Genomic DNA, 15,051 nt, shown 5'->3' on the forward strand with positions numbered 1-15,051 from the left:
CTACAACACAATCCTAAGAGCGGTGGCCTCTATTACGAGAGGAGGTTCCCCATCTCTAGGTAATCCTGCATGGCAGGGGGTTAGGACTAGATGATCTTCAGAGGTCCCTTCCAACCTCAGCCATTCTGTGATTTTGTGATCTTCTACTTAGACATACCAGAATCAAGCCGATCTCAGTAGTTCTGAGTACCCCATCTACTCACAAATAAAATAAATCCCCTTTATCAGCCTCCCACCATATGAGGGGGTAAGATACATACTTTCCACTCAGTTCCACATCGTACAAAAAAAAAAGTTCTTGCTGGCAAAACGCAAACAAGTAGTGCACACTAGACCAAAGTGGAAGTAATTCATGTTGGTCTCTACAGGGAGACAGAGCCAAATTACAGCTCATCAGTCACGGTTGCTAAGTGAAGGGAAAGAGTGTGTTTGAAACAGCGATTAAAATATTTAGAACTATTACAGCGTAAATTTACATAAATAATCCTGACACTTATGTTCACTCATCCTCCATTAAACAGAAATGTTCTCAGCAATTAGGCAAAGCTAATCTATTGCAAAACTTCTTCGTCAATTTATGGAAACATGTCCATCATTACTGTTTATGTTGTGTCCTCTGGGCTCATTCCATTACCTCTCATCTTTTGCACATAGGATTCACTTTTTGAAAGAACTTTTAAAAATACCTAAAGAGATTTCAGGATAAACAGTATTTATTTTTTCTGTCTGATCTCGTATCAGAGCTTTTACCTGTGTGTTTGGATCCTTGTCATTCAGATATATTGTCAACAATTTCACCATAAGCAGGAAAACAGACTTACTGAACAAATTTTTCATTGGTAGTTTCTGACTCCAGTCTTCTTTCATTTACGTAAAGGTTTTGACAGAAATCAAGAACCCGAGATGTATTCATGAGATATGTCACACACACATACATTTCATCTATCAGAGCACGCTGCTGTCACTTTGTTTTCCCTTTCACTGGTTTTGATGACATGGAGCATGGTCTTTTCTCTTTTCTCCTTTATAGATGGTATGGGCCGAGTCCTTGCTCAAGATGTATATGCAAAAGATAATCTACCACCATTTCCAGCATCTGTAAAAGATGGCTACGCTGTCAGAGGTAAAAACTCACTTCGTAGGCATGCAGTATAGTGTCTGTAAAACCACTTTGCTTTTTAACATGTTGTTAGTTCACTTCCATGTTTTATCATTCAGCAGCACATGTATTTTGAATCCAGCAATGGCTGTTTTGCTTGAGATTTGATTCAGTTCATTTATGGAGTCATTGCTGCATACAACGCAACTGACTTAAGGAAGACGACAAAGGTGAATTCAGATCTTTTAAGTGGGTACAAGTATACATGAGCAAATGTACATCCATGTGTGCTCATTGGTATGTACCCATGTTGCTAGTGTGTTTCTTGGAAATGCAAAGTATTCATGAGAGTAGCACAACATCTGTTTCTGAATGACAGATTCTTCTATTTCTCTGTTGTTGATTTAATCAGGAATTTCTTTTTGTAGCTATTGCTTTGCTGAACTGTCACAGATCCAGCCTTCTATTTGTGAATTGTTTCATGATTGCATCAGAGAGTTTTCAAAAATACATGTCAAAATGTTCTCTTACGGAGGCATCTCAAAAGAAAAACTCATTAGTGCTTGAAAAATATTGCAGTTGCTGTAGGTAAATGAGTAGTGTAGTTTTAAGGAGCAAGCAGGGAGCTGTTTCCCAGGAGACCTGAATCCATCCTCTGCTTTGCCACTAGGTGCAGAATGATTTTGAGCAGGTTGCTTCTCTGTGCATCACTTTTTTTCCTTTGTAAAGTATAACTAATAAGACTTACTTCAGATAGCTAAAGAAAAATTAAAATCTATATGATTGAACATTATACTAGTAGTGATGTCCTTGTGGTAAGAGTTGAATCATTGTAACACCATGTTGAAATTTGGACACAACAAATTCCATTTGGGGGCATTAAAATGTGTTGTTTTTTTTTTTGTTACTGGCAGCTGAAACAATAGAAAGCAACTGTCCATGAAATAAACTGTCTGCAAGCCCAGGCAATGGATGTAGTCCAATAGCTTCCCCATGGACTTGATAGAAAAATTAAATTCCAGGTCTGCAAGACAGGTTTGACTGCAGCTGTCTGTCATCTATTTGTGTGAGAGACAGACAGTCCAAAATGACTAGTATTAGTGGCGAGAGAGTGCAGATGTAGCCAGAGAAACACAGGTAATATAATCCTGAGAAAAGATGCAAGGGGGAGCTCTGAGTAGAATGCTGACTGACAAGGGTCTTGGGAACAAGAGGATGCTGTCTTGCTACAAGGTTAAGGGCAAGCAAAAGCATTATCTCAGTAAACGTGTAGAATGATCAGAATGGTCATGGACTCTGTCTTCAACAACTTGTGTAAAAACTAACATACAAGACCCTAATTTTGATGGTGGATTCAAATAGAGTAACAGTGTTATCATTCTTGTGGATTTGTTATTTCAGGATATGAGAAACAAAGCTTGTAGACAGAGATAATAAAGGATTAGCTTTTGGCCAGATAAATTTGTCTGCCCAAAACCTTGTCCACTTTTTTCAAGCTATGTAAATTGTACATTATCTGTAAACTTTGTCTCCATATCATTATTAATGGGGGAACAAAATCTAATTCAGTGGCATTTTATTGGGTTTAAAATAATTAACCATTAGGGATTTTTTCTCTTCTTTTTCTGGATCATCCCAGTGCATTTTTTTTCAGTGAAGGTTTGACTACTGTTTTCAGAAGTATTATATACTTCATTCAAAGACAAGTATTTGAAGAGTCTTTCTGATTGCCTGGAAAAATAAAGGCAAAATGTAGACAGATCTAAGATAGGCAGAGCAATTTCTTCATTACAAAAAAATTGCTGTTTTACTTGAAAGTTTCATTTAGGAAAGAGTGTAGTTAAGTTTTGATGTCATACTGTTTTATATAATTCTGTATATTTAGCAAAGAAATAGCTAATAAATTTGATAAAAATCAAACCAAAGTGACTGAACAGTTCATTTTTAAAATGAACCACTTCTCTGAACCACTTCACAAAGAAAGCAGTATTGCCAGCATCAAATGCTTAAAATTCACAAGTTGGAGATTCTTATGTTTTAAACTGACAACTTTGACCACTTTGGATTCTTTTTAGTTGTGTTCTGCATTCTCAGGTTATGCTTATTTATATTTCATAGATTTTTTTCTACAACGATGAGGACTAGAAGCCTCCTTCATTTTCAATGGAAACAAAGATTTTTTATAATCTTTTGATTCTTGTGCTGAAGCCTTCAAGGAAAATACCACTAATGGAACTTACAGTAAGACCTTTGAGGCAGGCAGAAGCTTAGACCTTGTTAGTAACAGTGCCTTTGTTGTCCCTGTAAAAATACAGATTTGACAAAATGAGAAATCGTGGAGACTTTCAATTTGTTAAATCAACAATCTCTGACTTTGAATTTTCAAAATGGCTTCAGTAAAGGGTATAAGGTAACCAGGTCAATACTAGTTCCTAAAAATACAAAACGGGAACAGAATCCAGATTTCTAATCAGCATTCCAAATTGTATTATTTTAGCCCTATTGCCCTTCAGAAATTGCCAGTCTATGTAGTCTATAACCACTGCACTTGTCCACGTTTTCCTTCAAAAAGCAGAAATAGAGTCTAGAACCACCAATAGGGTACATAATACACTGGCAAAATATGTGATTGTCCCATGTTAGTTTCACATGGAGAAAATTTTCCTCACAGGGGACATTTTCATACAAGTAAGATCATAAATTCTCTTAAATCTTTGCTACTAATGTAACTGCTCCTAATCCCCTTTTTCTTGGTCCCATATCACTATGAAGTTTTCTTTTAAAAATTCTATGGTACCTGTAATTTTCAAAATAATAAACATAACTTAAAAGCATGTTAAATCTAAAATGTTTGCAAAACTTCCATAAACTTTGTCATACTGACACTGAAGAACTGAATCTTAGATCATTCATTAGTTCTCCTGTCCTGTTCTTAATTTCTAATGCCATCACTTGTTTTGGTTCAGCCTTTACCATTTGTATTGTCCATCTTAACAGCTGCTGATGGCCCAGGGGATCGATTCATCATAGGGGAATCCCAGGCTGGTGAGCAGGTGAGTGCAATTTCTTTTCTTATTTTTCCTTTTAAAAGTATTTTTCTCTTGTAAGACATTGCTTTGTATTTGGACAAGCTTTCTAGTGCTCCCAAACTCAACATTAGGAAGCAGGAAGTAGGACACAGCTGCAGCAAGCCTCCTGCTGTGTGCCTTGAGACATGATTTCAAACAGCAAGGTAGTACAGTTACATAAGGAACTAACGAGGATATCCCAAAATACTTCAGAGCATTATGCTGACATGTCCTATAGGAGAGCATACAGTAATGTTTTGCCCTAGTACAATGTGAGAGTACATAAGGTTTCTAGTGGTATTACAATTCATAAACAGAGAGAAGCAAGATTTAACCCTTTCTGCTAATAGATTTTTAAAGGGACATCAGCTCAGTAGCTGTTTCCACAAACTGCTTGCATATTTCACACTGATACGTGCAAATGGAAGTGTAAGAATTTTGTAAGAAGTCTTTAAAGAAAGGTAATGGTCAGAACAATCTTGAGGAAGCCTCAGAAGCCTAGTTTGCCTCGTGAGGAAGCACAGCAGCCTGGTTTGCAGTGTTGTTCTTTTACTGTTTGTTAAATCAAAAAGAGTGTTTGTGCGCTTTAGCAGATAAATGGATTGAGTTTAAGAGCAAGTGCAGGCAGCATCCATTCATGACCTGCTGTGCAGTATAAATATTCGTAATAGACGCTGATTCACTGTCAAACTCAAGACTACATTTGATAATATTCCTATACTAAACACAGAAGTTTGAAGTAAAATAGATGTATTTCAACCAGCTGTTCCAGGTTACAGAAGTATTTCCAGTTGCAGGATTGTTTCTTTGTTTTTTTTTAATGGAGTTGAACTGCCTTCAAACACATAATAAGCACAAGATTTGACTTTGCTAATCATAGTATACATGGAGAACTGTGAAAATAAGTTTTGCTGTAGTTCTCACCCATCTTCATGAATTATAATTCAGTGGCATAGACATCACCTCAGCAATGATATGCCTATAAACTTAGATTGATGAATCTGTTATACGAAATATGTAAAATGACTTTAAATACTAAAAAAATGTAAACTAACAAATCCAGCAATATTTTAAACTGCCTTGGATTTTTAGCCTATGTTTTCAAACATTAGTCCAGAATCCAGAAGACTGAAAGCTATTTCTACAACCCTTTATATGATCATTATAAAATGTCAAAAAACAGCTGAGCAACCTGCTATGTTATCAATTCTATCATTATTTGCCTGCCATCAATATTCTCACTTTGCTAGTTAAAAAGTATCACAATACAGTTGCTTAGAAACAGTTCTGGTGAAGCTGTGTCTAATGGGAAGAACTGCCCACAGGTCTAAGGGGTTTTAATGTCCTAATCAGTTCAGCATGTTTGTAGAAAGGATGGTAGGGCAAACACAAAATTGTTTCCCTCCTATTAAATACAGGAGCTCACAAATGTGTATCTGCAGGGACAGTCCCACCAGATTAATGGGAATGGTAAACCTCTCTGGCAAAGAACAAAAATTGGGTGGGGGGAAGCACGCAGAGAGAAAACAATTCTGGAAATACCAGAGCAAGTAAGAAAAATGAGGCTGTTGACCTCTGAATAATTGGTCAGAGGTTTTCTCTTGGGCCAACACATCTTCATGTTCATCTCCTTCCCAAGAAATGATTTATAGCTGTAGAAGTCTCTTCAGTCTCATTTCACCCTTCAGTCACTCTCAGCAGCAACATACTGCTTTTCATGTTACAGACCAATTAACTGAATGATTCACAGCAGGGAGTTCAAAATAGGTTTAGATTTGGTTCCTCCTGTAGGGAAAAAGGTTATGTAAATGCTACTTAGAGAGGAAGAAAATGGGACTGAGAACTCCAGAGCAGCCATATAGCCAAGCTAGACATTTCTGTATCAATTTATAAATTCTATGTTATTTTCTTAATTCCATTTCCAGATCATCATGTTTATGTTAACAGACATTTTTTGTTTTGCATTGAAGAAAACTTTCAGAAACTACCTTGCTTTGGAGAGGTTAGGTCACATTTGAGAGCACTACTCAAGAGCCGTCAGCACTGACTGTGAAAAATTGGAGCATGGGGAGCAATGATTTTCTTCCTATAGACTTGAATATCTGAGTATTAGAATTTCCTGGAAGACTTTCTAAAGATGGTTTTAAGAGGTGCTGCAACTAACTGCAATATAGAATGGAAACAGACATTTTTCATCTTTCTGTTAACTTGGCCCTTTTTACAGAAAGGAGCGTGGGTCGTTGTAAATCTTGCAGGAGATGTGTAACAATGTGTAAGAGAAAATGCCTGAGATGGGGCTATGCTCAACAGATTATTTCTGGTTTTTATTCAGTGATTAACATAAATAGATTATCAGTGATGAAGGTGAAGGGCAGAATCCTGTACTGCCCTATTGCAGGTAAGTATGAGATCTCAGAGGTCTTTAAAAGAGCTTCTGTGAAATTGTTGTGCATTAATATGCTTTCTGAGAAGCAATCACTTCTTTATCTTCCTAGCCTCTAGAAGAAGGAAACAGCCCTGCAGACTCATGCAGAAGTCTGATGCTTGTCTTTTCTTCATAATCTGATCAAATTCTCAAGGGACAAAAAGGAAACAAAAAGGAAACAAAATATAAGAGCAACACATCTGATTACAAAAACAAATGTTATTATATCATAAATTTGCTTAAATGCTTTACATCATTACACCTCAAAAAATTAACTGCCTCATCTAGTAATAAATTCCAAAAGCATGGATATTTACGGTGCATTTTGCCACCATAAGCACTGATTTCTGGCAGAGTCCTGTACATGTATTCTTTGTGATTCTTGAGACTGAAAAACTGTATTTTAAATGGGAGAATGTTTTGTGCTAAAATACACTGGTAAAAGGAAAGACTTTAATGCTTTAGTAAGATCAAAACAATATTACTTATTTGTAATGTATCTATTCACTGTCTATATAACAACATGCAAAAGAGCTCCCATACTCCATGGCATAAGCTTTTCTTTTTGCAACATTCATTTTCATAAAAGTCAAAACATCACATCGGACAAGATTATTTTCACTTAAGCTTTAAGCATGTTCAGTGTAAATGGCTGCACCTCAGCTATTCATCCATACCTCCTTGAATAGTCTGTGGTAAGAAATACCATTTAGAAAAAAAAAAAAAAGTATTTGTTTTATCTCATCTGTGTAAGATACGCATCTCAGGATGACTTTAGTCCTGCCAAAAAAGCACATTAACCATAGCATATGGCAACTGTGAACTTTTTTTTTCAATTTCTTTTAGCATTTTATTTATGTTCTTCTCAAAGGATTTCCTTTACCCTTAGAAAAGGGTCAAGATGCAATTAACTCCAGGCTCAGCTGTTTCTTGGGATACATAGGTCACTGTAATACTGTGGTAAACCAGGAACAAATCATTTCCAGCCTTTTTCTAGTGCCTTTGTCCCAATGAACAAAATACAGCAGCCTTTGAAGTACATATGTAATATTCACATTCCAGACATTACAGCTGTGCTGAAATGGAGTAGAATAATGGACAAGGCAAACACAGCTTTGCACAGTTGAAACATTGGCCACCTGTCTTGAGTTTACAGATGTCTAACAGCCTCCTGTCAAAAGTCATGGAGTATGTCACTGCTGTGCGTGAGCAGATATTGACGCTTGGAAAGCACTGGGTTGCTATCAAATATGTGCTAATCATAGTCAGTCTGAGAAGTCCTGGACGGATCACAGCTATGAAGATCTGTGTGTATCATGTATACTAATAACAGTAAAGCCCAAACAAGTTGGCCTTACTAAGGCACTGTGTGGAGCAAGTACTTATATTCCAGCAATAATATTCACAGTTATCACACCAGCTTCTTTTAGTTGCATTTTATCAGAAAGATTTTCCTTTTAGTTGTTTATTTCTCAAGTGGTTGTGGTCAAATTACAATTTTACTCTGGAATTTGAAAATACATATTAAAATAGGCTGCCTGGTGTGAAATTTTATTAAAACCACACCATTTGTTTTATCCTGTTGTTTTGGTATTTTTGTGTTCTTTGTATTCTGCTGGTGAAACTTGTTAATGTACTGTGACTTTACATAAATGTAGAGCATTATAAATTTCAGGCTTTGCTAAACTGACCCTCAAAAAGATTCTGCGTGAACTAGCATTGAGCTGTCTCTCATTATGAGGAAAGCTGCTTAAAAGTGAAGCAGGTGGTTATATTAGAAATTTGGAACGGTTTATTTGGAAGGGACCTACAAAGATCATCGTGTCCAACTGCCTGACCACTTCAGGGCTAGCTAAAAGTTCAATCATATTATTGAGGGCATTGTCCAAATGCCTCTTGAACATTGACAGGCATGGGGCACCAACCACCTTGCTAGAAAGCCTGTTCCAGCGTGTGACCACCCTCACACTGAAGGCATTTTTCTTAATATCCAGTCAGAACCTCCTCTGGCGCAGCTCTGTGCCGTTCCCGTGTTCCGTCTCAGGGTAGCAGGGAGAAAAGATCGACACCTCCCTCTCCCTTTCTGCCTCCTCAGGAAGTTGTCAAGAGCAATGAGCTTGCCTCTCAGCCTTCTTTTCTCCAGACTAGACAAACCAAGTGTCCTCGGGTTTCCTCATGGGACATGCCTTCCAGCCCTTTTACCAGCTTTGTTGCCCTCTTCTGGACACATTCAAGTATCTTAACATCCCTTTCACATTGTGGAGCCCAGAACTGCACCCAGTACTCCAGGTGCATAAATTCAGTGGGAGAATCGCCCCTTCTGACCGGCTGCCTATGCTGGATGTGTATTTGCCCCCTGGACTGCCAGGGCACGCTGCTGGTTCACGTTGAGCATGCTGCCACCAGCACCCCCAGGCCCCTTTCTGCTGGACTGCTCTCCATCCGAATCTCCCGGGGTGTGCTTGTGTCCAGCGTTACTCCGACCCAGGTGCAGCACTCTGGGACACACTGCTGGTGACCGGCCGCCAGGCTGAGGTAGCCTTATTCGCTATGACCCTTTGAGCTCTGCCATTCAGCCAGTTCATCATGTGGTGTGTGCCTGTTCACCTCACAGCTGGACAGTTTGTCCAGAAGGATGCTGTGAGGGGTGGTGTCAGTGCGTAAGACAACACATAACAAAAATCCAACCAAAACAAAACAAAGAAATTTAAACCTTCAGGACCAGAATATTGTACAAATATATTTATGAACAAAGATGTAGAAGATTTTTGGTCATTTGAGTTTCTAAAGGTCTTCATCTAAGTGTTACACTTCTTAGCCAGTTACTTTTCTCAAGCAACCAAAATATCTGTATATTTCACCTTCTGAAAGTTATTCTTGTGATAGGAATCCAAGGGGAAAAAGTGAAGCCACTTAATATGTGACCTAAAAGTCAGATGGGAAGCAGTTACCTAATGATATTCAAATATGTTGGAGTTTATGTCTGTCAATATCACTAGCAGTACATCAAGATTCTTGACTTATAGAAGAATTTTATTCCTTCAGATTACTTCCATAATGTTCAAGTGGCTTGAGATTTCTCTTTTCAAAAGTAAATCATTTTGTTTCTTTTTCAGCCAACTCAAACTGTGATGCCTGGTCAGGTAATGCGAGTTACAACTGGTGCTCCAATCCCATGTGGTGCTGACGCAGTGGTGCAGGTGGAAGATACAGAACTCATCAGGGAATCAGATGATGTGAGTCACAAGTTAAAACTCATTTTGCTTTTGTATGCAACAGCATGTGGCTTATGAAGCAATCCTGTAAATATGAACGACAGTCCTGTAGAAGAGCTCTTCCATTAATCGCAGAAGTTGGAGGAGTTTCACATTGGTTCCTAGTAGCAATTCTGCTTTTCCAGACTGTAATAACAGTACTGCAGACCTGCCTGTCCTGACCTTGATTTTTCATTGTGGTTATTGTATGCCAGCACAAAAGTTTTTGGGAGAATGATTGAGTGAAAAGCGAATGCCTCCCAGAGATCCATGATGGCAGTCCAATTTGAGTGCCTAGTATATTCACATTTTTAAACACAGAGTAGTGGCAATCAGACATTTTATTTGCTTCTTTTCTACCGAGTTCACATTTAGCAGCAGAACAATCCGCTTTATACTTCAGGATGATCCTGAAATTCAGCAAGGTTAGGACTTTAGAAGTTCTTCTAAAGTCACCAAGTAGGAAGGGATTTTTTTTTTCTTAATACATCCCAGAATAACAGGCTGAAATATTACAGTGCAGCATTACCACTGATGTAGCTAAAGTTGAGCATGACTTTCTGCAGGCAAGTGAACTATTATAAGGGCTGCAAAATCCACAGAATGATTTGAATTATTTTGAACTATGCTATGAAGATGGTTCTTCTTTGTCAGAGTTGGTATCATTTCAGCAAAAGATTCCCAAAATAAAGCCTTCTAAAGAACGTAATTTTGCTACTACTATTAATTTTTGTGTGTAATGTATGTTCAGCTGACTCAGTCACTTCTAAACCCAATCCATCCGTTTTCAGGCTTTGTTCCAGCTTATCCACTGCCCCTGAGGAGAAGTAATATTCAAAAACTTCTTTATGATTGTGGTTGTAGAACAGGACATTCCAAACTGATGTACCTGGGAAGTACAGTACACCTATTCAGCGATGCCAGGGCACTTTCAAAACAATAGAATTTCTAAACAACCTGTTGTCATAGCATTTAAATGGCTAAATGGTAACAAATGTTCTTTTTCTTTTCCTAAATCTGGCTCTGCACTTGGTGAATTTGGTGTATTTTGGGGAATATGTCTTCTGCACATACCTTTCCATAAATGCATATGTCTGGAATGAGGGTTTGTATTATGTAACAAGGGGAGTAAGTGCCTCACCAAATTTTCTAAGTTTGTTCAATGGAGCTCTGTGCTTTAAAATGAGAAAATTACTGAATGTAACACCCCTGAAAACCAGGAAATTGATAAGGTGTATATTCATCTAGAACAGTCTAAACTCTGTTTAGTCTGAAGAGATTTTCCAGCATACCCATAAATTATATTAGCACTCTACCTTACAGGTGCTGCAGAATACCATAGAAAAAAATATGAGTAGTGTAGTACTAATTGGGTACACACAGTTGTCTTAACAAAGCAAAATGTGTTTTTGAAGAAGGCTGGGATATGTCTATAGACAACTGTATACCAAACAGTCTGTCTTAGACTTCCTAAATATTATTCTCTCTTCCCTTCTGTTCAGAGAATTCCTTCTGAATCATTACCTTGTCTTAGCCAGCTGATTTCAGGACACTATTGTCATGTTTGCCATCATCTGACAGTTTTTACAGCAAGAAGATATGTCTCTTCTTGTCACAGCTTCCCAGCTCAGTTTTGGAAAGAAGTGTGTGCATGGTTCTCTGCTCATATCAGCCTTTGCTCTGCTGCTGTTCTGACAAGCTGCTCCACGTCAGCATAGCTACATGCTAGCATTGCAATCATAGCTGGAGTGTAAGTGCATGAATTCTAGTTTTTAAAGCTGATTAAGACAGCAAAATCTGAAACATATTCTCATGATTTTGTCTCATTCCTTATTACTGTAAATGCATAGATTTTTACATCTGATGAAGTCAGCAAGCTGTCTAGGCTGGCTTTCTTCCTGACATGGAATTCCTTGAGTCAGTCCTGCTTTGACGTTACAGATGTGTATTTGTAAATTGTATCTTCCTGTAAATATAATGTTGGCTTTACTGCTTGTTAATCGTTCCATTACCCTTACTGAACAGGTTTTCTGTGGCCATTACCCACCTCATCATGACAAGACTATCACATTGCAGAGTAGCATACATGATAACATGTTATTTCCTACTTCTTCCTTGGATGACAGCCATCCTGGATTCCACTATTCGTGTGCATGTTCTCCTCTACGTATGGGAACGGATTCTTTGGCTATGTGCTTAAACTCTAAATTTCATAGCAAATGGTCAGCCACCTTCAGGATCCATTTCCTGCCTATGAGTGTGAGGTAGAACACTTCAGTTTCTGCTTTTTCTTGAATACACAACTCTGATAATCATGTACAGAAATAGTATAGTTTAGTTGACGTTATTTTCATCTCCTTTTTTATGCCTAGTTGGCTACATATTTCAAGAATGTTTTTCTTTTAGAACTCCTTCAGGGCTGGGATTTAACTGAAATGAAATCTCTCATCTGAAATATGTTCTTCTGAAAAGATAGAGAGTACTTTTAAAAGGAGTTCCATGACCTCTAGTTGTGATAGCAATATTTAAACTTCATAGCAAGGATTCTCCAAATGACCATAGAAGTCACAGGCCTGAAAGGAATAACATCTGTTCATCAGGAAGAAAATTGCCCATCAGATAGCCAAATGCACGGCCATTGAGAAACCTACCCTTGCAAGAGCACTTTTTTTTTTTTTGAGTTTTTATGTCACCTCGTAGGAAAAAGGAGGCCGAAGTTATCAATTAAACAAGAGATCCTACATACAGTAAGACCAAGCATCAGTATATCAGTATGGATGCTGCCTGCTAACAACCATCAGAGTAAAACCCTCAAACATAGTTCAAAATATATTAATATACAGCAAGAGGAATACTGTCTGATCCACAGCAAATGGAAGTTGTTCTTAACATAATGTCATATCTTTGTGTAAGCCCTACTTCTAGCAACTCTGAACTATCTTGTATTTCTAAAGCATTCTGGGATATCCCTCAGTTCCACGAATAACAATCTCTGCACATCACCCTGTTGCCCACAGTCACACTTTCCACAGTGCTTTCCAAACCTGGGATTATTAAATTCCTCAAAAGCTTTTTTTAAATTGTTTTCCCTAATCCAGGAGCCCTAAGTATTGGACCTTTTTTATTACTCAGATGTATCATTGGCACTCCTCTTGATTCCCCAGAAACGGCCTAGCTATCTTTAAATGTTATTAAGGATATGGAAAACTAAAATTTTCATAACTGGCCAACCATCCCCAGAGTGTCATAAACAATAAAATAGCTATTAAACTAACTTCTATTCCAGATTTTCATCACAAGCCTAAATTGTCTTTTACAGCTTCAGATGGGGATAAGGGAGATAAGGACATCTTGGGGTCTAGCACAGCCATTTTGGACACTAGCTGCCAAAAACAGTCCCTTATCTTATACTGGAGGAGCAGGTATTAAACAAACAGAATTTGTGTTGACAGCATGTCTTGAAAATACTGTGATAAAGTAAGAAATTACTTTCAACCCTTTTCAGGGTTGATGTTGTTTTTGTTCTTCATTTCCTGTTTTTCAGGTGTTTAAATTTATCCATTTTCACAGAATGCAAACAGAATCATAGTTTGTAACAGCATGTGTTACCCTTAATGTTGGGGCCTTTCTTTTAAAGCTTTGAGGCACTTGGTTTGAACTCAGAAAACACAGTCCCTATTGCCTTTAAGAAAAGAGATAGCAAATCCCTATGTCCTACACAATACTGTCTTTCCTGCAAAAATAGTATTGCCAATGGTAAGGACTCACCTTGTTTCTATTGTAAAATTAGTGTCTGATTTATAATTTTGAGGTACTTTTAAGTATGAAATACTGCATCATAATGTAAAAACAAAATCTGTGCCAGTTTAAGTACTTGTAGATTTAGTGCTTCTGACAGGCTGGCACTATCTCAAAGCTGAGTATATTTATAATCAAACCATTTGCAGGTTTATAAATTAAATACTAACAGTGTAGGTCATATACCACCTATTGGCATTGAACAAATCACCAGATCACTGCAACCCTGAAGAAGTAAACACATATTAAAGTAGGCTTCAGACTTTTCAGGCCACTTTCTCTTGTTCACAGTAAATAAACATGATGAATAAGCATTTTTCTGGTAAGTACAAAGCTCTCAGATAGGAGTTACCTCTATAAGGATCTACTTGAAGAGCTTGAAATAGTTAAGCTTATATCTTCTTCCTACCTTTCTGTGGATGTAGTGGCATTTTGCCTGACTAATGGTCTTTTTGAAATGCCATCTTTGAAATAAGTTTGTCTTGAGAGGAGGAGAAAGAAGCCACTTGGTATACAAGATCAAAAAAACAAACAGGGCATCACACCAGAAAGATATATAAACACAGGGATCATAAAAAAAAGGAAAGTAAAACTATGCATTCAGTGCTGGTCCTTCCCTGGCAAGCTCATCAGAGATGGAAGTCTTATAAAATTCTTTAGCACACATCGTGGTAAAGTCTTGTTGCACAAATCAGGGAAATGATGATGCTTAAATCATAAGTTCTCAGTGCAATGGGTATGGTGAGCTGTGTAGAAATCTCAGACATTAAAAGTGATTAATCTTGTCTGAATAGCCCAGCTGACTTCACATGATCTCTTTGTTTTTAAAGGGCACTGAAGAACTAGAGGTTCGAATCCTGGTGCAAGCTCGACCAGGACAAGATATCAGGTCTGTAAACAGCCCATTTCATAAACAGTGAAATACCTGTAAGGAATAGAAGGTCTGGTAATTTTTGCAGTCATTGTTTAGCCTTAAGTAATACTGACATTTTGACAGTCTGACTAATGAACATCCCTGAACTCTCCTCACCTGGAGCCAGATCAATCAAGGAAAGATACTTCCAATCTCATTCTGGTTTTCCTTCATTTTTTCTGTGCTACAATTTTCAGACCTATAGGACATGACATTAAAAGAGGTGAATGTGTGCTGGCTAAAGGAACTCACATGGGTCCATCCGAGATTGGTCTCTTAGCAACTGTTGGAGTAACCGAAGTAGAAGTTAACAAGTTTCCAGTGGTTGCAGTCATGTCAACAGGGAATGAGGTAAGCAAAATAACTTCAGACTCAAGGTCTGAATTACTCTTTTGCATTACTTCTATCTTCTGGAAAGTGACTTCTACCCTATTTCCAAGTAGACTGTCTTTTTGAGCTATTCTAACTCATGCTGATATCATTCAAAGTAGCTC

The 15,051-nt window shown here is 37.8% G+C and overlaps 1 protein-coding gene across 39 annotated transcripts in view; it reads left to right on the forward strand.

Annotated features, from left to right (window-relative positions):
- Positions 1 to 15,051, forward strand: part of GPHN (gephyrin) — a 366,964-nt gene that overhangs the window by 323,562 nt on the left and 28,351 nt on the right. For all 39 annotated transcript variants that reach the window (XR_010832041.1, XR_010832042.1, XM_066998532.1 and 36 more), the window contains 5 exons: positions 1,031 to 1,123; positions 4,097 to 4,152; positions 9,709 to 9,828; positions 14,475 to 14,533; positions 14,755 to 14,908. Coding sequence is in view for 37 of the 39 variants with exons in the window: in XM_066998532.1 (XP_066854633.1) it covers positions 1,031 to 1,123; positions 4,097 to 4,152; positions 9,709 to 9,828; positions 14,475 to 14,533; positions 14,755 to 14,908 (482 nt within the window). In the remaining 2 variants the exon portion in view is untranslated. The remainder of the gene's footprint in view (positions 1 to 1,030; positions 1,124 to 4,096; positions 4,153 to 9,708; positions 9,829 to 14,474; positions 14,534 to 14,754; positions 14,909 to 15,051) is intronic.

This window comes from Anser cygnoides, chromosome 5 (genome assembly GCF_040182565.1).
Source record: "Anser cygnoides isolate HZ-2024a breed goose chromosome 5, Taihu_goose_T2T_genome, whole genome shotgun sequence".
NCBI lineage: Eukaryota > Metazoa > Chordata > Aves > Anseriformes > Anatidae > Anser > Anser cygnoides.